The sequence below is a fragment of the Mandrillus leucophaeus genome, unplaced genomic scaffold (assembly GCF_000951045.1).
Source record: "Mandrillus leucophaeus isolate KB7577 unplaced genomic scaffold, Mleu.le_1.0 Scaffold1558, whole genome shotgun sequence".
Classification (NCBI taxonomy): Eukaryota; Metazoa; Chordata; class Mammalia; order Primates; family Cercopithecidae; genus Mandrillus; species Mandrillus leucophaeus.
The window spans coordinates 201,328-226,883 of record NW_012101541.1 but is presented as its reverse complement, the minus strand read 5'-3'; the positions used below and the strand labels follow the sequence as shown (position 1 = coordinate 226,883).

Below are 25,556 nucleotides of genomic sequence, written 5' to 3'. Positions count from 1 at the left end.
GGTGTATGAGGAATTTTTGATGGTGATTATCTCTGTGGAGAAGAAATTTTTTACTTCATTACTTTTCTGTACTATTTGAAACTTTTGTAAGATCATCTTTTCCCTTGCAAAAACAAACTAACAAAGATATACTGTATGTATCACATCTGAAGTGTTTAGCTCTTTAAGGATGATGGAAACAAAAAATAACTTATTGGATATTACAATATAAATCTCTAAGCATTCTGTATGTGGGAATAAATGTTGCATATTAAGGATGATTGAAAGAAACATTAAATTTTTTAGATATTTTAAGGAAATGTCTAAGCTTATGTAATTTTTTATTACCCTTTTTATTTGTTAAGGAGCCTATAAAATAGCACCATGTTTGTATAATACTTTTTACTTTTCGTTTTAATTTTTCAGAGTGTAATTGATCCTCACAACAATCTATTTAGTTGGTAGAGCAGATTTTGTAGCCACCATTTAGCCAGTGAGAAAACTGATACAAAGAGGTAAGTACAGTGGCTTCCTAGCAGCTAGGAGATGTAAATTTTGATAGAGTTCATCACCAGCTGGCTCTATGTAACTTTAGAATGGAGAGATTCCTAGGAATGATACTTAAAAAGTTAGATGAATTGTTCTTTGAGAATAAGTATCATGGATTTTGGAAATCAGTTATCTCATTCAACAGAACTGTTTTGTTAATTCATTAAAAGCCGTGAAGGATCAACTTGCTTAACAACCAAATACTATTAACTAAGCAACCATTAAGTAAAACAACAATCTAAATGTTAATCAATAGGTAAATTGCTTAAGCCAGTTATGTTATGTCCATATGGTGGAATTCTGTGCAGCCATTTTGAAAAAGTGGAAATAGAGCTGAAGTTGAAGTATGAACACGTCTTATTAAGTTAAAAAGACAATTTACAATTAGCATTTATTTATAGTATGATTTCATTAGAGGCAAATAAATGTCTTTGTATTACTTGTATATGTTTTCCTATATACTTGTCTTTTTTCTTTTTCTTTTTTTGAGAGACAGAGTCTCACTGTGTTGCGTAGGCTGGAGCACACAGGTGCTATCATAGCTCACTGCAGCCTCAGTCTCCCAGACTCCAGTGATTCTCCCACTTTAGTCTCCTGTGTAGCTGGGACCATAGATGCGCACCACTGGATAAACTGATTTTTTTTTTTCTAAAGAGATGAGGTCTTACCATGTTGCCGTGTTGCCCAGGCTGGTCTTGAACTCCTGGGCTCAAGCGGCCCTTCTACCTGAGCCTCCCAAAATGCTGGTATGACAGACATGACCCACCGTGCCTGGCTAGTTGTTATTTTTTATGAATGCTTATTTTCTTTATAAATAAGCAAATAAATTCCAATGAAAGGAAAGAGAAAATGTATGCCTAAAAGAAATCCTAGATTTAAAAAATTAGGAAATTAGATAAGATATGATAAAACTCTAAGATAGTTTCATAGAGGAAACTCCTAAGAAGTAGATATATTTGAGTTTGAATTCCAGTTGTATGACTTTCTACCTCTGCACCTATGGGCTTGTTACTTAATTTCTTTCTCAGTTTTGTCTATCCTTAAAATGGTAATATTTTCCTTATAGATTTGAGAGAATTAAGTGATAATCTATGTAACTGTATAGCACAATGCCTGGTGAAGAACAGGCCTTTGATGGTATTTGTTATTACAAAGTAGTGGATTATTGTGCTAATTCTTTTTAGAAATGTTTTAGTAAATTACAGTAAGTTGAAGACAACTTCTGGCTTATTTTTCTGTAAATATTCGTAATACTCAGTATCAGAGTCAGTCCTCAATAGTTAAAGAAAAATATGCTTTTAAGCTATTTATTATCTTTAGACTAAGTAAATGTCAAGGAATTTTTTTACAGTGATTTATTTTTCTATGACTTATTTATATTTTATTTAGTTTTCCATTTGAAAAATTTGTAATATTATTTAGCCTACAATGTAACATGTTACATCATTATGGCATAGTAATATAATTTTCAGTCAAGTTTGGAAGTTTTCCTTTTTCTTTTTCTTTTTTTCTTTTCTTTTTTGAGACAGGGTCTCACTCTGTCGCTCATGCTGGATTGCAGTGGCATGATCTTGGCTCACTGCAGCCTCGACTTCCCAGGCTCAAGCTGTCCTCTCACCTGAGCCTCCCAAGTAGCTGGGACTACAGGTGCGTACCACCACACCCAGCTAAATTTTTCTTTGTTGTAGAGACAGGGGTTTTGCCATATTTCCCAGGCTGGTCTCAAACTCCTGCGCTCAAGTGATCCACCCACCTCCGCCTCCCAAAGTACTGGGAGTACAGGCATGAGCCACTGTGCCTGGCCTGAAACTTTTTCTTAATTTAGATAATTCCAAGAGCTGAAACACTTTGCTAGGACCTAAAGAGTTATTCTCAAAGAATTTTTTTTTTTTTCCCATTAAACATGTGTGAATGACTACCGAAATGCTTACCTGATGAATCTTCCTGTTCCTTTTATTACTCTCTTTTTCCCTATTTCTTCCACCCTCTTCTGTATGTACTCATCTATTCAGGTTACGTGCTAGATTTTAGAGATTCACCTGTAAATTAGACTGATATACTGCTTGTCCATGATGACAACGTAGTTTCATGAGAACACCACCGAGAAAATCATTAAGAGTATGTTGAGGTTATGAAGGAAAAGTGCAGTAAGAAGAAGAAGAAAAGTGCTTGTAACAGAACCCTGAATAGTGTGGACTTGACATCTAGCCTAGGTCGGAGATAGAAGGAGAAGGAAGAGAAGTGACGTGGAATGAAGATTGAGATGTTGACACGGGTTAGATCCTAATACATAGCTTTCAGGTATGCTAAATACTTTTTTCTTTTAAGGATGGTGGGAAGCCAATACAGATTTTAAATACAGGAGTGTGTGATGATCAGATTGCATTTTAAGATCAATCAGGCCGCCACAGTGTAGATAATTATTTGAAAGGAATGAAGAGTAGATATGGGACAAGAGATTATCGTAGCTTAGACTAGGGTGGTAACAATAGGGAATAAGTAGACAGATCTGGGCAATATTTAGGAGGTAGACAGGGGCAGGACAAGGTATCTGATTAAATGGTGGGTGGACTGGTTAGGGAGAGGTGAAGTGAAGCATAAAATTTGTGTAGCAGCTGGGCGTGGTGGCTCACGCCTATAATCCCAGCACTTTGGGAGGCCAAGGTGGAAGGATCACCTGAGATCAGGAGTTCGAGACTTCGAGACCAGTCTGACCAACATGGTGAAACCCTGTATCTACACAAAATACAAAAATTAACCAGGCATGGTGGTGTATGCGTGTAACCCCAGCTACTCGGAGGCTGAGGCAGGAGAATTGCTTGAACCTGGGAGGTGGATGTTGCAGTGAGCCGAGATTGTGCTGTTGCACTCCAACCTGGGCGACAAGAGTGGAACTCTGTCTCAAAAAAAAAAAAAAAAAAAATTGTGTGGCTTGAACAATAAGGTAGATGATATAGTTACTCTCAAACTATAAATATATTAAGAACTATGTAATAGGGCAAATAATGATTTAAATGGCAATCTTGTTATTACATAAGTTAATTAGCATAACAAGGAAGAATTTAATGCTAATGTATTAGTATTGAAACTAATATTTAGGTCCAAATTCAGCAACTGAAGAATTCCTCATTTGGAATTGTATGTTACTAGTACAAGGTAAATATGAAGAGGATTTCTAAGCTTTTTAGATGCTGAAATAGTTGCTGTGTTTGTGAGAACCTCAGAAATTTAAGTTTCTGCATTTGCTCTTTAAATAAAAACATATTTAAGGAAAACTTTTTTTAAAAATTAAGAAAACTTCTTTATAGAGACATTATCTCACTATGTTACTCAGGCTGGTCTCAAACTCCTGGGCTTAAACAATCCTTCTGCCTCAGCCTTCACATTAGCTGGGACAACAGGCACACACAACCACACCTGGCTTCAGAACTTGTCTTTTTGAGTTTTCATATTTTTGTGTCTTTGACTTGATAAGTTGATTTTTGTTCTCTAAAATTGTGCTGCTGTTTTTCGTGTAGATTTAAGGGAAACTGTCTGTCTTTCAAATATGGAAAAAAGCACAGTGGAGAGAGCCTATCTTTATCTGACAACTGGAGTGGGGAGAGCATATTTCTTTGCCAAAGTAGAGAATATTTCTTTGGAGGAGTTTGTGATCCCTCACCTCAATTTTGTGCTTCATTGTATGCAACATGCATAGCATGTGTTTTGCAGTGTACGATTTGGTTTAAGTGAATCCTCCTTAGTTTTATTCAGATGTATTTAACTATTGAATTAGAGGAAGAATCAAGTTTTGGGATGACATCCTGTAAGGCAAACCCATCATATTTTCTTTAAGTTTAAAGATTTAAGTAACAGGGTTTGTGAATTTACTATGCTATTTCAGGTCCCTTATTATGCTAAGTGCCTTCAGTAAATCCCAGGAAGCCTGTGAAGGGCAGGAATTGTTTTGGTGTAAGGAGCAAAAAGGAGTTTCTATAATGTAGGAAATGAAAAAGCTGTTCTCTTTCAGGGCTGGGTCTGGTAGTCTAAGTTCAACTGAATGGGTATAATCAAGGCATCCTCAAGTATTAAATAGACCCACAGCTCTTTGTTCAGGAAGGGGAGGAGAGCAGTCCAAGCCAACGGAGGATCTTGAGACTTGAAGAAGACTGGGGGTTTGCGAGGGTATGGGTAGGTGATATTTAAGATTTCAGGCTTTTTCCTGCAAGCAGTGGCTTAAAGGGAATGACCCTAGGAGACAAATCAGATATATACATTAAAAAAAATCGCTCCATTAGGTCTTCCTGCCTCTAAGGACTGTCTAGCATATTGTTCCATGATTCAGGACTATGTTCTCTCTCCCACCTGGTCAACCTCTATAGTTTGTGTATAAGACCCCTTATGATCTAGTCACTGCCACATTTTCTACCCTCATCTTCCCTCCTGTTGATCTTGCCACTTTATTTCCTAGAAGCACTAATCTTATAGTTACTTCAATTTACCATGCTTTTTCATGCCTCTGAGCTTTTACATATACTATGATTTCTTCCCAGAATGCTCTTATTCTTTTTTCTTGCTTGGTAAACTACAATTCATTAAAAAACCCATCTCAGATGTTTCTTTTGGGAAGTCTTTCTTGACATTGGATTCCCCAAATTAATAATAATAGCAGCAGCAGCAAAACTTACATGGAATGTATCAGGCACCATTATAAGTCCCTTGCATATATTAACTCACAACAATTCAATGAAGTAGACTATTATTACTCCCATTTTACTGTTGAAGAAATAGTAGCACAGATATACTTAAGTAAATCCACCATGAAAGTAGAGCAAGGCCAGACATGGGGGCTCACGCCTATAATCCCAGCACTTTGGGAGGCCAAAGCAGGTAGATCACTTGAGGTCAGCAGTTCGAGACTGGCCTGGACAAAAAGGTGAAACCCTGTCTCTACTAAAAATATAAAAATTAGCTGGGCGGGGTGGTGCGTGTCTGTAGTCCCAGCTACTCTGGAGGCTGAGGCAGGAGAATGGCTTAAACCTGGGAGGTGGAGGTTGCAATCAGCCGAGATTGTGCCACTGCACTCCAGCCTGGGTGACAGAGTGAGGTGAGACTCTGTCTCAACTGTCTCAAAAAAAAAAAAAAAAAAAAAGTAATAGAGCAGAACAGATCATACTTTTAACTAGTGTATTATACTGCTGTTTGCTGTCACTTCTGCTTTTGAGCTCTTCATATCTTTAAGATTTATTTCTGTTTTTACATTTATTGTGCCATACATTTTTTAAATATTTGTTTCATTGAAAAAAGGTGTATTTGTTGAATTCATGCCTTTTTTCAATGGAGTAGAGAAATCCTACTCCTCTGTATCCCTAATTCCTTCAGGCACATGTTACAGTAGGGAGCAGCAGGGATTTAGGTGGAAGGAGGGATGTATCCTGCCTAAAAGCACTTTCACTAAAATTTAAAAATTATATGGCACTTTCTATGGAAGAGATTCAATTAGTTGCTATTATGTAATCTTTGGAATAAAACATTGTAAGTGCTTAAATGTTTGTTCAGTGAAATTTAGTTCATTTCCTAGCCTAAGATAAGTAAAGGGGATGAGAGTACCCTTAAGGTAATTTTAATTAATATTTTGTTAATGATTTTCATTCAAGAGGGCAAGGGCAGAGATGCTATAGATGGATGAAACAGAGTAGATAGTATCATAGGACCAAGAGGTTTATATGCCCACTGTGCAGTAACAGACTAATACACCAAGACAGCAGGGTTCGTAGCAGAGAAAAGAGATTAATGGGCCTGGTGAGGTAGCTCGCGCCTGTAATCCCAGCACTTTGAGAGGCTGAGGTCAGTGGATCACGAGGTCAGGAGATTGAGACCATCCTGGCTAACACGGTGAAACCCCATCTCTATTAAAAATACAAAAACAAAAAATTAGCCAGGCATGGTGGCGGGCACCTATAGTCCCAGCTACTCAGGAGGCTGAGGCAGGAGAATGGCATGAACCTGGGAGGTAGAGGTTGCAGTGAGCCGGGATCACACCACTGCATTCCAGCCTGGGTGACAGTGTGGGTCTCTCTCTCAAAAAAAAAAAAAAAAAAAAAAAGGAGTTTAATGATTGCAGGGCATTGAGTGAGGAGATGGGAGGAGGACTTGAAATCCATTTCTTCAAAAAGTTCTGGGCTGGGGTTTTTTTTGTTTGTTTTGTTTTTGTTTTTAAGAAAGGGTCTCTGTTGTTCAACTGGAGTGTGGTGGTGCAATCATGGCTTGCTACAGCCTCAACCTCCTGGGCTCAAGCGATCCTCCTGCTTCAGCCTTCCAAGTAGCTGGGACTACAGGCATACACCACCACATCCAGCTAAATTTTTATTTTTTGTAGAGACAGGGTCTGGCTATGTTGCCAGACTGGTCTTGAACTCCGAGTGATCCTCCCACCTTGGCCTCTGGGAGGCCATATTCTGGGATTACAGATGTGAGTTACTGTGCCCAGCCTGGGCTAGGATTTTTAAGGGGATCATGGAGGGCAAGGAACCTGAAAATTGTGGTCGTTGATTGGTTGGGGTGAGGGGGATAAAATCATCAGGATATGGAAACTGTACTCTTTGGTGAGTCAGCTTCTTGGTCGTGGGTCTTTCATACTAGCTTATGTCAGTGGTTTCTTTGGTACACAGGACCTGAAAGAGTATTCAAATGGAAAACTTAACATTTCATAATGTTCAGGCTGTTACCTATAAAGCAGTTAAGGGAAGCTAAAATCTAGTAACAGGGTCTGTGTAATTCTAGGACAGTAGGCACCAAACAACTATGAGGAAGCAGGTCAGAGAGTGAGCTGACCTCATGATTAATGTTGAATGTGCTACCAGCTTGGTTTCTTTTCATTTCTAGCCCTCCCTTCTTTCCTAATTAATTTTATAAGGTTTATAGGGACAATTTCAGTGAGGCTACATTTGTCCTTTTAGCTTGTGCTTTTTCTCTTCTATTCTTTCTCCAGTGTTCATTAACAATTGATTCTGTGGCATTTATACTCCTCATTACATATGCAGATGCTGCCTGGTAGAGCACTGTGGCCTGAGCAATAGAGTAAGTTCTACTCAAAAATGGCAAGAGGCAAGGGTTAAAATAGAATTTCTGCTTTGCTCAGTCTACTTTAACTCTCAGAAAAAGACAAAGAAAGGGGAAAAAAAAGGATACAGTAGCCATCTTAACTTGGACTACCATAACAAAATACCGTAGACTATGTGGCTTCAACAAGAGAAATTTGTTTTCTCATACTTCTGGAGGCTGAGAAGTCCAAGATCAAAATGCCAGCTGGTTCATTTTCTGGTGAGGGCTTCCCTCCTGGTTTGTAGACAGCTGTGTTCTTCCTGTGTCCTCACATGGTTGAGAAAGAGAGAGAGAGAGCAAGCTCTCTGTTATCTCTTCTTATCAGGGCACTAATTCCATCATGAGATCCCCAACCTTATGATTTCGTCTAAACCTGATTATCCCCCAAAGGCCCCATCTTCAAGGTATGGATCTGGGGAGGGACAGATCCATTCAGTCTGTAGCAGAGTTGTAGTAATTTTTTGGTGCCTTTCTTGTATCTTAATATTTTGGCCATTATTAATAATGCTTTGGAGACCCTTTACTGAAGAGGAAATTTTTTCCTTGTTTTATATCTGACCATAGATAGTTACTAGGGTTTTTAAAATAAAAACTCCAGATATCATAGTAATAATTTCCAGATACCACAGCCTTTCCTTGCAGATTATGTTACTTTGACTTCAGTAAGGGTTTTACTCCCTTCTGTATTCCACCTCCCTTCTTTTTGGGAGCCCTTTTATGGCCTTATTTGTTGTTGCATCAATTTTAGTGTGGGCTTTTCTGTTTTGCAGGTGGAGACCACGTGGCTTTGCAAGGCCAGAGTTAATGAAGATCTTACGTGATTCACTGAATGATTCCTTTAAACGCCTTATTTATCCTCTTCTCTGTAGAGAATTCAGGTATATATCTTGTCTTGTTTAATTTTGTGTACTGCTTATTATTATATGGTACTAGTCCCATTACAGTGTGTAGCGAATATATGTTGATTGATTAACCAATTGAAAAAATTTAGTCTGCATCACAAAGTGTTAAAGTTAAGGCTTGATTTCAATCTGTAGATGCTTTCACATGCATAGATCATAAAAATAGTTCTTAATTATGATATATTTTTCAAATCTTGACCACTTAATGTGCACCCCTTGAAATCCTACGATACTAGTCTTGCAATTTGAAAACCAAGCTAAACAAGTGGTTTTATTGATTAGAAATTTGGCTTGACAGAAGTGAAATGAGAAGTTAATGGAGAAGTTAGTTGGAGGTGTTTTTAGAGGTAAGAGAGCCAAAGAAAGCATAAGGAAATCAGTAGGGTATGTGATGAGTCAATTACTTTGTTTTTAACTACAAATGGGAGTTATTTGGATGAAAAATTATCATCAATGATAAATATTTGGAGATTATTAAAATGGCAATGTGAATGGACTAATAGAAGGACTAAGTAATAAAGATGAAAACTGCAAAAGAGGTGGGGTTTAGAATTATTTAGAGGACAGAAGATGGAAAGAAAAGAAATGTAGGGAGGCAAAACTCCTCTTTCTTACTTCTCTGTAACCCTTGTTTTTGTACCCAATCTTTAGAAACTAGACATTCCCTAATACATTCCTTCCAAAGTATTATAGATTGTCTTCATTCTCATTTATTTGTAAGTTTCAGCGAGGGCGACTTGAGAACTGTAGTTTTGTAGCCATCTCTTCAACCTCTCTAGAATTTTTAGCAGCCAATGTAGGGCTTGTTTCTCTTTTGCTGGACTTGACCATTGAGTTAAGATTGGTTCAGAGCAGGGAGTGAGCAGGTACTATTAAAAAAGACACATAGTCCTGTTGTCCAATTTATTTTTACCAAAGTCATTTAATCTCTTGTTACATCCATTTTAGCCTAGATGTAGCCTGAAAATATTGTTCCTTTTAGAATTGTATTTCATTTCAAGCTGTCTAACATCTCTTGCTTTTGAGAGCTAGGGCATACACTTTAAAAATTAGAAATTTGGTTCTTCCTGAAGGAAAATTTGTTATTTAAAATATCAATTTCTTTTTGTATGTTTTTTTTTTATTGTTTTCTCATGTTGCTTATGTCTAGTGGCACTTTTGACATGTTTTGCATATATTTTTGATTTGAGTAGCTTCACTGCATGTGGAATAATTTCATTAAGGTTTAATGCAAACAGTTTGATGTGGGATCATTTAATGTATAAACCTTTTCTGAATTCTATTAGCAGTAGATAAGCAAGAGTACTTTCTTTTTCTTTTTCTAAAATGCCCGTAAAGAAATATAACTTATTTCCCTTTATAAGTTAGTTTGCAGGTATTATCTACAGATACGCCTCCTGATAGGAATACTTACCTGAATAACAGTTAAAGAGGAGGAAACTCCCACTTGGTTTGTTTTTTAGACTATTTTATTTTGCAGTCACTTAATTTGGTTGACTGTATACTATGCATAGCCTACTTCTGCATATCTTATTCCTGTGACTGTCATGATCATTCATCCATGTGTCATTTTTCACATCTACCTCTGTCATCAGTTCTACATTGTCAGTTATAAAGTGCTGTCTGTTTTGCCATCTTTTATTGTAACTTGAATTTTTCCTCCCCTTTATCTCCATGGTGACTTTTAATTGAGGACATCATTTTTTGTCTGGATTACTGAACAAGCGTCATAGATGATCTTGGTCTTCTGTCTTGTCTTTTCTGGTGCATATTATAAATCGCCCTTTCAAAATTCTCATCTCATGATTTCATGCTTGTATACTTCTTTCAGCTGATCTCGTTTGTCTCCAGGATAGAATCCAAGCTCTTGAGAAGAACATGCATGACCCTTTGTGATCTGTTTTTTTCTTGCCTCTACTTCTGTCTCGCTGTTTCTTTTTACTTTAGCATACGAAATTACTTGCTGTTTCTATAATGAGCCATGAACCTTTACATATGCTGTTTCCATTGTCTGGGGTATTTTCTCCCTGCCCACTGTCCCTACTTTTGTTTCCATCCCATGTGACATTCAAATGTGTGTACACTCTCTTTCTCACATATACACATATTTATAAGCATGGGTTTTATATACAGTAGAGAGCAGATAGAGAGGTAATGTAGGTATGATAAACTTACAAGACTTGCTTCAGAATTGCTTGTGCTATCATATATTACTGTGATTAGTGAAAATAGAGTCAATATAATTTTTGTATATTTTTCTCTTAAGTTATATTGTTATAATAAATTATCCTTTGAGAAATAATTGTACAAAATGAATGCTCCTTTTCTGAAAGAAAATTTGGGTGAATGAAAAACCTTTTCTTCTATTTCTAAAGAGCCAAACTAACATCAGATGCAGAGAAGGAATCAGTAATGATGTTTGGACGGAACCTTCGTCAGCTCCTTTTAACAAGCCCTGTTCCAGGGCGCACCTTAATGGGAGTGGATCCTGGTTATAAACATGGTTGCAAATTAGCTATAATTTCTCCTACCAGTAAGTTGTCTTGCAGTTTTCCATATAAAAGTTGTTTAGTTGGTTTTAAGTTTCATTTCATACATTTCATGAGGATTTGGAAATAATGTTAATCTTTAAGACTTAGAAAGTTTTCTCACATATGGGGGCATTGGGAACCAGATAATCAAACTTCATTTTTCTCTCATTTGTTCATCAAACCCGTTAATATACAACTATCATTTATATGCTTCCTATGTCTCAGTAGAGATATTGAGGATTAATTAGGCTCAAACTTGAACTCTAGTAATTCCCATCAGATTCTATTATTGTGATGCATTTGTATATGATGCACTTTAATTCTGTATATATTTCGAATACCAAAAGACATTTTTATTGTTTTGCCCAGTCAATATTTTTTTCCTATTTACTTACATTTTCACTGATATTCATTTCTTTTGCATTTCCATGCTTCCATTTGAGATTATTTTCTTTCTGCCTGAAGAACTCTATGCTATTACTTTTAATGAGACACATTGTCTTAGTTTTAGTTTGTCTGAAAACATCTCTGTTTTGCCTTCATTTTTGAAGAATATATTTTGCTTGGTGTAGAATTCAAGATTGGCAGTACTTTCAGTATTTTAAATATGTCATTTTTTTGTTTTTGACTACTATAATTTTTGTTGAGAAGTCAGCCAAACTGTTATTATTGTTCCTTTGATGGTAGTATGTCTTTTTCCTCTGGCTGCTAAGATTTTCTCTTTGTGTTTTTCAGTTTTCTTATGATATGCTTCAGTGTGTGTGTATGTGTGGGTTTTCTTGTCTTTTCTTTTTTGCATGAATTCCACTTAGGATTTGTGGAGCTGCTAGCATCTCTTTCTGGAACTCCAATTACATACGTATTATACCTTTCAGTTTCTTCTCTCCTTTTTGTTTATTTTCTGTTGATCATCTAAGTTAATTAATCCTGTATTCAGCTATGTCTGATTTGTTACTAAAACCATCTACTGAGTTCAAATGATTGGTTTTTCAGTTTTAGACTTTCCATTTGATACTTTAAAAAATAGTTTATAGCTCCCTATGAACTTCCTTATTTCTAATTTTTTGATCTTTTAACTTCTTGTTTTATTTTCTGTTAGCATTTGCTATTTTTATTTTTTTAGTTTAGATTTTCATTTCTGAAATTTTTTTTCTTTCATCTCTAATTAATTCTCAGTTTATCTCATCTAATTTCTGAGATTTTCTAAGTTTGACTTATGTTATTCTTTTATATATTTAATTTTTACTGAGTCAGGGTCTTGCTCTGTTACCCAGGCTGGAGCGCAGTGGCGCGATCTCAGCTCACTGCAGCCTCTGCTTCCTGTGTTCAAGCTATCCTCCCACCTCAGCCTCATGAGTAGCTGGGACCATAGGCATGCACCACCATGCTTGGGGTTTTTTTTTTTATTTTTTTTATTTTTAGTAGAGACGAAGTTTCGTCATGTTGCCCAGGCTGGTCTTGAAATCCTGAGCTCAAGCTATCGCCTGCCTTGGCCTTCCAAAGTGCTGGGATTACAGGCATGAGCCAGATTTACGTTACTCTTATTTTCTGTAATGTTTCTTTTTAAGAAGCTTGTTCTCGTACATTAGGCACATCTTTCTGTAAGGACATTATATTACTCCTTTAAAATTTTTTTTGTTTTAAAAAAAATCATTCTATGTAGAATTTGACCATCATGCATTTCTTTTGCTTAGTTTTATACATTAGTTTGCTTGAACTTGCAGTAGAGGCTGGATCAGGCAAACTGTTCTCACTCTATATCTCTAGAACTTTCTCTTCTGTTTTTTCCAAATCATTAAAAGAAAAAATTTTGTGTGGATTGAGAGACAGTTTATACTTTCTGGAATCTGCTTCTCTGTTGCTTTCCTTTATCTGGGCTTTCTTTTTCCTTTGCTCTTACTATCTTTACTTTGCTCAGTTTGGATGTGATTACCAATTGTTTTTCCTCAGTGTGGAATTTTTTGTCTTGAAAGGTATCTTCTACTAGTTAGTTTCAAGAGTTCATAGGGATCAGTGTTTTCTAATCCTTTCAGAACTACCGGGCACCCTTTGTACTGAACCTCTCTCAGTTTCAGCTGCCGTTCTCAAACTGACTGTTGTGATTTCCAGGGAAGTAGTCTTTGACATTTTTGGGATTCTCCTGTTCTCAGTTCAGACTTCATTTTAAAAAACAAGCCAGTCTTCTTTTGTGTTACAACTTGCTTAATAAAATCATTGATGTGTTTCACTTTGTAATTTCTTGTAAAATGGCTTATTCTTTTCATTTTTTAAAGGTCAGATACTTCACACTGATGTGGTTTACTTGCATTGTGGACAAGGCTTCCGAGAGGCAGAGAAAATAAAGAGGCTTTTGCTGAATTTCAAGTATGAAAATAAGTAATCTTTTGAATATTTCAGTGGCTCAGCCAACCAGAGATACCTTTGAAGCCCCTAATTTGGAGGGAGGGATTAAGGGAGGTGCCTTTGTGAGAGAGAAGGAACCATGTAAAACAGTGCTGGGGCAAAATTACTGGAGAACTCTGCATGTAGAGACTTGAGAAACGCTGCACCCTTCCTTTGCTACCTTCACAAATAAAGGAGGTAATATGGGCAGATGTGAACAGTTCATTCTTCTGTTCCAGTTTTCTGCCTCCCTTCTTCCCTCCCTTCTTTCCATCTGAGGAATAGATGTGGTTGTAGTTAGAAGTTTCAGAAATTGACAATGTATTATATAATTTAATCATAGTATTTTACTGTGGCTTAGATTGCTGCAGAGTTGACTTACCCATGTCTAATTTTGGTTCCTTCTTGATGCGAAGAAAGCTGACTTTTTTGAGATAGTGTGGCAGTAAAATACTTCTTTGCTGCCTCCTATACCAAATGTAGGGCAGTGTCTTTTATTCTATATAAGTCTGTGTTTTTCTTGTGCAACAGTGGACAGGTTGCTTGTATATATGAGAGAATAAGAACATCATATAATAGTATTTGTGCATTCTGTACATTTTCTCTGGTTGTTTTCAAAGCATGCCTGGAAATTCAGTTTGTCATTCTGTTTCTCACTTGAAGCTGCAGCACAGTGGTGATTGGAAATGGAACTGCCTGCCGAGAAACAGAAGCTTACTTTGCTGACCTGATAATGAAGAATTATTTTGCACCACTGGATGTTGTTTACTGGTAAGGCTGTTACGTATGTCTCTTTTCTTGGAGAAGCATGGGAACTTTAAAGTTCCTTTTGTGATGAATCCTCCCTTCTCTTTTTAAGATGTACTTCTTCTTTGCCCTCCAGATCACCTCTTGGTGTTCATGAGAAGTTTGCAGGATAATGTAAAGTGTCTGAGTCTTGGAGACATTTGAGATAGGAATGATTAGAGCAGGACAGAGTCCAGAAACTTTTTACAGAAGCAGCACATTAGGGCTCAGTTTCATCGGATTTTCTAGGCTATACATTGTGTGAGGGTTCTAGTTAACTATTGAATAATAAGTAGAATGATGTACCAGGCAGGCTAGCAGCTAGTAGACTGTGAATAACTTAGCCTTCTTCTCCCAAAGCTTTGAAGCCTATGAATCATTACCCTTCAGAACTGAGAGCCAAGGTAAGTATTATGAATTAAAAAGTATTTCCAGTATTCTTTCCTCATTTATCCCTTGGTCACAAACTTTTATTTCATATAGCCATACAGATAACTTGTGAATCGCTTTGGATTAGAGACCCAATTTCTCTAGTCTTGTCCCTGCATCTGTAGTAGTTCTGCTTTCTTTCACCATTGTTTCCCTACTTGCTCTTTGGATCTCAATAGTCATGTCTACCTTTTCCAAACTATAGTAGAATATTAAGTCCTAAAGGATTTAATTCTAGGAGAGAGGGTAGTTATAATGGCTGATATTTAACAGAAAGTTCTCAAGAGCTATCTCCCACTGCTAGTGAGAAAACTAATAACTAAAAGAATAGTTGACTGATGAGTACGTGGCTGATAGGATCAACAAACCAACAGAAAGTAAAACCTAACACAGGAAGAATTCTAGGATTTGTGTAAGTAGGCCAAAAGGGAAGGGCCAGGCAGTTAGTATAGTCGAGAGTGCCAAGAGTGTAGTCAGAGTCAGAAAAACAAACTCATGGTAACAAGGGGAGTAAGAGAAGGTCAGGAACAAACTATAGGTGCCATGGGATCATGATTCAAGAAGGAAACAGATTGAAACATCCACTGCAGGATTTTTCCCTCTTTCTCTTGTTGTAATTTATTTTTATTTTTTATTATTTATTTATTTATTTATTATTTATTATTTTTTTTGAGATGGAGTCTCGCTCTGTCCCCCAGGCTGGAGTGCAGTGGCCGGATCTCAGCTCACTGCAAGCTCCGCCTCCCAGGTTTACGCCATTCTCCTGCCTCAGCCTCCCGAGTAGCTGGGACTACAGGCGCCCGCCACCACGCCCGGCTAGTTTTTTGTATTTTTTAGTAGAGAGCCAGGATGGTCTCGATCTCCTGACCTTGTGATCCGCCCGTCTCGGCCTCCCAAAGTGCTGGGATTACAGGCTTGAGCCACCGCGCCCAGCCTCTCTTGTTGTAATTTAAGTTGGCCTGGGAAATACTGTGGTTCTTCCCTATTCTGGGAACTGCAAATGTGCACCCAGTCCTTTTGAGAAACTAATACAAGCACTGATGTAGCTGGTTCAGTTTATTTCAGGTACCTTCTCTGATTTTTTTTTAACCCGTTCACGTTAATTTCATGTAAATATCTTGCATACATTTGTAGTGGTTGTAAGTACAACTTTCAAATCATAAAAAATATTAAGTCGTGAAGATGTCTTCAGTTTTTTCTGCATTTGCTTATACAATATCCCTTTATTGAACTTTAGGCAGTATGTAGTATTAGAAAGGAAAGGATGAACTGTGGGGTCAGACAAATCTGGGTTCATCTTTTGTTTTAATCATTTACTAGTTAGGCAGGTTTTGAAGAGTTACTTAGCCTTTCTTAGCTTCACTTTCCTTCATTTTTAAAATGGGGAAAAGAATATCTACCTTACAGGTTTTTTAACAGTATTAAAAGTGAGAGAACATAAATTACAACAAAAGACTAAGGCTTTAATAAATAGTATGTTTTTTTATGAGTGTTTATATATGTACTTTTATTACAAATATAAATTATATGTATTTAAAAGTGCTGTGAAATTAGAGGCAGTATTTTCTTATGCAAATTAATAAACCTACATAAAGTTCATTTTCACCTTGATGCAATAAGGGTGATAGTAAAATCTATCACTGGATAGTAATAATGTCTGTCGCACTTTTGTAAAATAATCTATGTATCGTGGTATCATGAGATGTTCAGTCTTATTAATGGATATGAATTAGATGCCGTTTTAGTTGAGCCTCACAATAGGTGCTGTGGTATGATGTGAAGTATGTGGTCTATAGAGACAGACCTAGGTTCAGGCCTGCCACCTACTGCCTCTGATTAGCCATATATTTTTAATCCTCTGTTAGCTTTAGCATGTTCTTCTGTGGAAATGTTACTTACCTGTTAGCACCATAGACCATTGTGAAGATTTAAAATGGAATGTGTTATGTATCTCCTATTTTTAAGGCTGTTTTTAGTAAATATGTTAAGTGTGGGCTAATCTTTGACATTAGGGAGACCCCATTAATATGTAAAAAAAATTTTTTTTTTTTTGAGATGGAGTCTCGCTCTGTCACCCAGGCAGGAGTGCAGTGGCATGATCTTGGCTCACTGCAAGCTCTGCCTCCCAGGTTCACGCCATTCTCCTGCCTCAGCCTCCCGAGTAGCTGGGACTACAGGTGCCCGCCACCACGCCTGGCTAATTTTTTATAGTTTTTAGTAGAGACGGGTTTTCACCGTGTTAGCCAGGATCTTTCGTCCCTTCTTTGCACTTTTATGAATATAGTCTCCATTAGGCATTTTCTTTCAGAAGAGCCCCATTTTGTTGCAATTTAAGACTTGCTTTGGATGGTAGTCTTTCTCCTATAATCTGTTTTCTCCTTTCTGCTATAATTATATGGGGTTTTAAAATCTACCCGTGTGCTAAATTATAGTAGCTATTTTCTACAGTTGAACCAATTTTGCAGTTCTGATTTAACTCTACTTATAGTGTATTAGTCTTTTAAAGTACTTTTTGCATTTCTTTGCTAATATTATGTGCTTTTGAAGTTTTTAAATGACGCAAATATCTAATTGGAATTTATAGCAAGTGCTTTAGAAAAATCAGCTGGTTAATTTCATTTTATTATCATTTATTCATTAATTATCATTAATCAGCTGGTTAATTTCATTTATTATTTTGCCAATTCAAAGTGCCTATTTGAGAAAAGTATGTTTTCTCATCTTAACACTTTGAAGTTACATTGAAATTGAAATCTCTAGGCTTTCTCCGGCAGTCATTTTTAATACCTTCTGAACAGATAATCTGATAGGTATTTCTATAATCTTGTCAGCCACTCATCCTGAAAAACCTTTTCCAGCCATATCTACCAGCACATTTCCTCTTATCTGTTCCTTCCAATACTCTTTGCCTCGACATGCTACCATAGGTTAACAAATGCCATGCTATATATCCTAATTCATAAACCCCATGAAACCTGACCCATTCATCTGTCTTTTCTCTCATTCATTTCTCTCCGTACCCTTAAAATACCTTACGAATCATGATACTTACACATATTATGGGGCAAGCCATCCAAAAGCTACAAATTCTAATTAACAAAGGAGCAAAAAGTTAAACTGGGGTTAAATTGCAGAATGTAACCATGCTAAGTCTCAGTTATCACATACTGAGTTGTGATAGTTGAAGTTGAAATGTTCATGAAAAAATGAAAGTTGAAAATGTTCATGAAAAATTATACAGTTTTATAGGTCATTTGTTAAAAGTATATGCTAGAATGGTTTGCAATTTTCAATCTGTTGACATATAGTAGGCACTTATTTTGCTTTTGTAGTTATACATTAGTTTGTGTTTTTTAGATTCATACATAGTGGAATCATACAGTATATAATCTTTTGCTAGCTTCTTTCATGGAGCATGATTATTTTGAGATTTCATCCTCGTTGTTGCAGAAACCAGTGGTTCTTTTTATTACCGAACAGTATTCATTGTTTGGCTGTATCACGATTATTCAGTCACCTGTTGATGGATATTAAAGTTGTTGCTAGTTTTTTGCTATTACCAGTAAAGCAGCATGAACATTCGTTTACAAGTCTGTATGGATATATGCTGTCATTTCTCTTAGGTAAATAACTAGGTGTGGAAAGTCTGTGTTGTGTAGTGTATGGTATATGTTTACTTAAGAAACTGTCAAGCTTTTTCCCAAGATGGTTGTACTATCTTACTTTCCCACCAGCAATGTATCAGAATTCTAGTAGTGGCAGTGGCGGCCCATCTGGAGCAGCTGCTGGGAAGACACCGGCTGCAGCAGGGGAGTTGTGGCTGGGATTGCATGCTCCGTAGGTGATGGGAGCCCCACCTCCTACCAGGTTAGTGGGGCAGAAGCCCCATGCTCCTGGGTGCAGTTGCAGCTGCCCAGCTGCAGCTCTGGACCTGAGCATCCCTGTGCTCTCAGAGGCCTGTGTTGCCCCTGCAGGCTTGGAAGTGCCTGCTCCAGTTCCCTGGTCTCTCCCTGCTCCCAGCACCTGCTCCAGTACAGAGCAAAGTTGTGGCTGAGCCTGGGCACTGTTGCGACCTGGACAGGTGTGCATGCACTCGGGGCAGTGCTGACACCAGCCCCTCCTGCCTCAGCCTGTTCAGGACTTTGGGCACCAACAAACACAGGAGTGAGGCTAGGGTGGGGTGATGGCTAAGGGCAGCTTGGCACAGGCCTACAGGTGTCTCCTGGCACAAACAGCCCAGGCACCGTGGATGCATGTTGGTGGTGGGAGGCAGACATTCCTGGGTGGCAAGAGGCAGGTCTCAGTGAAACCCTGACCTCCAAGCCAGGGCCTACATGAATCCTGGAGGCCGGGCTACCATTTCTGGGTGGAGTCTGTGGCCTGGAGTGAGAACCTACGGTACTTTTTCCAGTGCCCGTGGCCACCCATGGACCAATCAGCATGCATTTCCTCACTTCTGAGCCCATAAAAACCCTGGACTCAGCCAGACTGACACAGATGTTGGGACTACCAGCTGTGGGAAGGAGCTACCCACTTTGGGTCTGCTCTCTGCTGAGAGCTGGACACTTGTCAGGAGACCTGCCTGCAGAGTGGGGCTACCCACTGCTCATCTTCTCTCCACTGAGAGCTGGACGCTCATTGGGATAACCTGCCTGCAGAAAGGGGCTACCCACTGTGGGTCTCCTCTCTGCTGAGAGCTAGATACTCATTGGGACAACCTGTCTGCGAAAAGGGTCTATCCACTTTGGGTCTTCTGACAGCTGTTCTGTCACTCAGTGAAGTTCCTCTCCGCCTTGCTTACCCTCCAGTTGTCCACATACTTCATTCTTCTTGGACATGGGACAAGAACTCTGGTCCCACCAAATGGTGGATCTGAAAGAACTGTAACACAAACAGGGCTGAAACATGCCCTCCTGCCTGCCATGTTGCAGACCTTGAGAAGGAGAAAAGAGCTAGCTGCAACCCTTTGGGGAGCCCAGACCTAGGTGCTCCCTAAGCCAGGGCTATGACACCCTCTTTGGGACTCTGTGGTTCCTGGCGTCTCCCACCTTCCAAGCGCCACTGCGTTCCCCTTGTCCAGATGTGGGTGTCTGCAGTGGTTGTTGTGTGCGATACATCTCGTCCAGCCACAGCCTTGCATGGCACCGCTTGCCCTGCCACAGCTGGCACACCTACTGGTGCACAGTGGCCAGACCCTGTGTTCACTCACACACTGCTCACCACACTACGCCTGGCTCACCCTTGGCAGGGTGAGATCCGGGCGAGTAGCACCAGCCAAGCACAGCCTGCCAGCTTGAGTGAGAGGAATGAGCCCAGGGAGCTTGAGCAAAACTCGGACAAAGGCGCCACTGGCCACAGAGGTGTCTGGCTGGAAAAGTGACACCCTAAGGATTCCGTAACACTAGTTTCTCCATATCCTCAATGGAATTATGAAGTTATGGTCAGTGCTTGGTACGGTCAGCCTTTTAAATTTAGCTGCCCTAGTGGATATGTAGTGATATCTCATTGTGGTTTTAATCTGCATTTTCCTAGTGATTAATGATCATGAGCATCTTCATTTGCTTATTTGCCATCCATGTATCTTCTTTGGTGAGGTATCTGATCAAATCTTCCCATTTAAAAAAATGGATTGTTTTCCTTGTGATTATTGAATAAGCATTTTTTGTTTATTCTGAATTAAGCCCTTTGTCAGGTGTATGTTTTGTAAACATTTTTTCCCAGTCTGTGGCTTTTCACTTTTTTTTAAACAGGATCTTTTGAATAGCAAAAATTTTAGTTTTGAGAAAGTCCAATTTATCAATTTTTTGGTATAGTTTTTGCTTTTTGTTTTCTATTTAAGAAATTTTGGGCTGGGCGCGGTGGCTCAAGTCTGTAATCCCAGCACTTTGGGAGGCCGAGATGGGTGGATCACGAGGTCAGGAGATCGAGACCATCCTGACGAACACGGTGAAACCCCGTCTCTACTAAAAATATACAAAAAACTAGCCGAGCGAGGTGGCGGGCGTCTGTAGTCCCAGCTACTCGGGAGGCTGAGGCAGGAGAATGGCGTAAACCCGGGAGGCGGAGCTTGCAGTGAGCTGAGATCCGGCCACTGCAGTCCAGCCCCGGCGACAGAGCGAGACTCTGTCTCAAAAAAAAAAAAAAAAAGAAATTTTGGCAAAATCAAGGCTACTATGATTTTCTCGTAGAAAATCATAGAAGTTTTATAGTTTTAACTCATTAAGTCTGTAATTTAATTTTTGGAGAACTGACATCCATTCAATTTTTTTTTTTTTTTTTTTTAAAGATGGAATCTCACTCTGTCGCCCCAGGCTGGAGTGCAGCCGCACAATCTCGGCTCACTGCAGCTTCCGCCTCCTGGGTTCAAGTGATTCTCCTGCCTCAGCCTCCTGAGTAGCTGGGATTACAGGCGCCTGCCACCATGCCCAGCTATTTTTTGTATTTTTAGTACAGACAGGGTTTCACTATGTTGGTCAGGCTGGTCTCAAACTCCTGACCTCATGATCCGCCTGCCATGGCCTCCCAAAGTGCTGGGATTACAGGCGTGAGCTACCACACCTGGCCCATTTAATTTTAGTTTTATTTTTCATCTAGAAGTTCTGTGTTTTTCATATCTGCTTGATGATTCCTACAGTTTTTTCCTGGCTATAATTTTCAAGCCTGTCTTTTTTTTAAACCTTTGATTTTTAAATCTTTGATTTTATAATCTGTGTGATAATTCTAGAATCCTTGGAAGTTTATTTCTGCTATATACTGTAATTGCTAGTTCTGTTTTGTGATGCTTTCTTTCCTTTTTTGTTCAGTTTTTATGGTGAACTTTTTCTTTTGATGGAACTTTGTGGGAATTCATTTAGGCCTGCATTGATGATAAGTTGCTTCAAAGAGGATTTGCATTTGTTTCTGCTGCACTCCCTTAGGTACTCCCAGGTTGGGATCACTTAAATTAAATTCTCGACTTGAGTTTTTTTCTGACCACCCAGGTAGTGTGAATTTAGGCTACAGACCAGACAGATGGCTTATGGTTCCATATTCTCATCAGCAATTCCCCCCTTCATCAGCCTGTGACTGAGTTTGAGATAGTCCATTTTCGTTGTGATCCCCTGGGGTTAGAGTATAATGAGTTATATTTCTGTTTTATTCTTACATTGAGGGCTTAACCTAACTCTGGAGTCCTAGCTTTACATGTGTGAGAGTAGGTAGGGGATCTTTTGTTAACATCTGTATCTTAGGTGGATCCTGGGTTTTGTATTTTGTTCTTCTGGTTCTGTGAAGCTCTGTGAGGCCATGAAACTTGAAAATAAAACACACTTCGTTCAGCAGATGGCCTCAGCTGAAAGTCAGCTTTGGAAATCAAGGTTCTCACATATACTTCATTTTTTTTTTTTTTTAGCAAAAAAATTTCTTTCTTGCCAACTCACACATCTCTTTAAGAAGATAGGTCTAGTATTTTAGTTGTTTTCAGTAAAAGGTGAATCCAAGTAGCTAATTTCTCATATTGGTTTTCTATTTTAAATTTTCTGAAAATGTAAAATTTGCTATTTTCAGACACCAAAGACAGACCATAAAGAAAAGTAGATAAAGATCTTTTAAATCATCTAAATTTACACTTTTGAGTTAAGAATTACTTGTTTCTTTTAGTTCTTTCCTCAGGATATCTATGCCTGTGGAAACATGTACACGATACAACCTTCATCCTCTGGCAATTTAATATTCTTTTTTTTAAAAGGATGCTTAAGAGGGAGATCTTGAAAAGTCCAGAAAAATGCCAAGAGGAAAATAAAAATCACTGGTACTCTCACTACTCAGAGAATCATATTAATGTTATTATATATTTTCTTGTAGTTATTTTACCTATGCATGCATTTATTCAGCAAATATTTATCACCTATAAATGTCAGATTGAATGAGATAGACTCAGTAAGGTACAAGAAGAGAACAACTTTTTCTTTACTACCTCCTCTCTTTATTCAACTCATGTTTGGATGAACTCATGTTCATTCCTGGCTGAAATAATGGACAGGTATCATAGCCTTTTCAGTCTCTCTTAGTTATTAGCATAGTCTCATTTCAGCAGTTGAAATATCTTCTCTAGTGCAATAATCAGAGCTCCAAACTTGAGATAAGTTCAATTAAATGTCAGGCCTGTTTCACTGTGGGAGATGCTACTTCACTGTCGGGATTTGCAGATAGTTTATTGGGATTTGTAGTTAGTATCTTCTCTCTTTTCTTCTTTGTTATAATTATTTTCCCTAACTCACTAGCTGAATTTTTGATCCCTCTAAGTTTAGTCCTCAGAGTTGAGTAGCATGGGGAAAAAGAGCATGGTCTTAGGAAGTAGGACCAGTTGCATTCTAGGTTAAGGCCCTTTAAGGCCCTCTGGGTGGCCCAAATACAATTGCTGATGCTTCCTTTCATGGGGTGTTATGAAGAATTTTTCTGTTTTTGTTTTCTGAGACTTCCCCTGCAAGGAAGCTGTGATGTAGCTGATATCTTCTTTGGTTGACTGGTTCCTGCTTTCCCTCTTTAGCCCTGGGCTTCAGACCAGCCATTCTCATCTGAGTTACTTCGCTGCTCAGTCCTCTTGGACAGAATCTGTTGAAAGCCTGCCATACACTTCCTCCTGCAGGCCCATTTGGCTCATACCTCCTTGCCTGCTCTCCAATGGCAACTTATCCTTAGCACAGCTGTCTCCCTTTTTAATTTTCTCTCTCTCTCATACCTTGTGCTTGCTATGTATTCTCTTTCTTACCCATCCTTGCCTTCCTCTCATACTTTTCTGTATGAGGTACTCAGAGGTAGCTCTTCCTTTTCATTTTTCTAAGGCATGTTTAGCACTCCATACTCGGAGCATATGTGAAGCTCACGAAGTGTTCCCAGTAAAGCACCTTCCACTTGGCATGTGATGGATAAGATATTCTTCTATGTGAAATGTTGAGAGAGCAGGAAAAATAGCATAGCATCCCAGTCATCTTCCCAAAGAATTTTTTTCTCTCGAACCTAACTCTTGTCCCTCCCCTCAAAACACATCTATTTTATAGGACACAGATGGATGATTGCTGTTGTTGACAAAACAGGCCTTTGATGCTTTAGCTAAAACAAAAACATCCCATTGCTCCTGTTTCCATCATCCAGTCAGCAGAGTATCCCTCAGAACCAAGACTATGTGACAGGCACAGTATTGTGTGCTGGGAACGAGAGCAGTATAGGGGAAGTCCCTACCCCTCTTGAAGTTTGCATTCCAATGGAGAAAACAGAGAAAAAGATAAGTGTGTGTGTATTTTTATATATGTCAGTTGGTGAAAAATTCTATATCGAGAATTAAAAGCAAGGTAAGGCGATAGTGACAAGAAGTACAATTTTTAGATAAGTATAGTTATAACCGATATTCTTGGTATATGAGACACATTTTAAGAAGCCTCCAGTGCTGAAGTACAGTGTGATGAATTTGTGTCCTCCTTTATCCTACTATCCAGATTCATGTTCTCTTTATCCTCATTTTTCTGTGTCGTATAAGCCTGTGTTTTTCAGATTGTAACTTGTAACCCATTGATGAAATGTGAAGTCCATTTAGTGCATCTCAACCAGCATTTTTAAAAAGTTAAATAGAAAAGAATAGGAAATAAAGGGCATTTTGTGTAGTAAGCTAAGTATTGCCTCATGAATATTTGTTTTCGTTACATATATGTATTGTGTACTGGGTTGTGATGTATTTCTTATGGTTGATCATACAAGTTTGAGGAACATTGTTCTATGAAATTACAGTTTTCAGCCTTTAAAAATGCAAAGTTAAGAGAGAAGATTGGCCTGCAAGAGTCTTTAATGAAAAGTTAGAAAGTTTTTAGAAATAAAATTCAGATCACCTTGTACAATTGCAAAAGATCCTCTGAAGGAAAGTAAATAGAGGGATGGTTCTCAGAACACATTGGGATATGTAAGCTGGATAGATGTGCTCTTCCAGTAAAATAATGAACCATGATCCTTACCATATTCCTTGGAAAAAAGTTAAATTAATGAATAGAATTTTCCCAATCTCAATTAAAATTCCTCATGTCAAAGAAAACTTTCCGAATACTTTAGTTATTAACACGTTAAAACTTTATTATAATCTTATTTCAAGGGAAAAGGCTTCTAATAGGCCAATTCAGAGATGCACTCTTTGTAACAAAATTTTATGGAAAACAGAACATAATTCCAGTAGAGAAAAACACAAATAAAAATGTTTGGGTGATTGGTTTGCTAGATCAAGTCTTCTACTTACTAGAGTATGTCAGAAAATTGCTTAAGTATTCTATCAAGTGTGTTTTTTTCCCCAGAAGAAAAAAAAGAAAGGAACCTTTCTTGTATGAATTATGTCATTCATACAAGAAAGGTTTTTTGCCAAACCAAGTGTGGAACAATTTATTTTAGTAACTAGTATCTGATTTAGCTCTTACATATTTAATTGTATTATGTAATATGCAAATATTCTATTGTGTTCTCAGTAGAACACATTGACTTCCAGGGGCTTTGCCACCAGAAAAAGATTGGGAACTAAAAGTAAATTACTTTGGCCGGGCGCGGTGGCTCACGCCTGTAATCCCAGCACTTTGGGAGGCCGAGGCGGGCAGATCATGAGGTCAGGAGATCGAGACCATCCTGGCGAACACGGTGAAACCCTGTCTCTACTGAAAATACAAAAAATTAGCCGGGCGTGGTGGCAGCGCCTGTAATCCCAGCTACTCGGGAGGCTGAGGCAGGAGAATCACCTGAACTCTGGAGGTGGAGGTTGCAGTGAGTCGAGATTGAGCCACTGCACTCCAACCTGGGTGACAGAGCGGGACTCTGTCTCAAAGAAATAAATAAAATAAAATGCTGATCAAGTCAAACAAGATTCTTGTTGGAGTGGAAATTACATTCTGGAGCAAGGAGGCTTTTG

The 25,556-nt window shown here is 38.4% G+C and overlaps 1 protein-coding gene across 1 annotated transcript in view; it reads left to right on the top strand.

The window, feature by feature from the left end:
- SRBD1 (S1 RNA binding domain 1) overlaps positions 1–25,556 on the top strand; it is a 217,082-nt gene that overhangs the window by 57,442 nt on the left and 134,084 nt on the right. The window contains exons 12-15 of the mRNA XM_011975429.1: positions 8,382–8,489; positions 10,889–11,046; positions 13,318–13,408; positions 14,090–14,197. Of these exons, the coding sequence (XP_011830819.1) occupies positions 8,382–8,489; positions 10,889–11,046; positions 13,318–13,408; positions 14,090–14,197 (465 nt within the window). The remainder of the gene's footprint in view (positions 1–8,381; positions 8,490–10,888; positions 11,047–13,317; positions 13,409–14,089; positions 14,198–25,556) is intronic.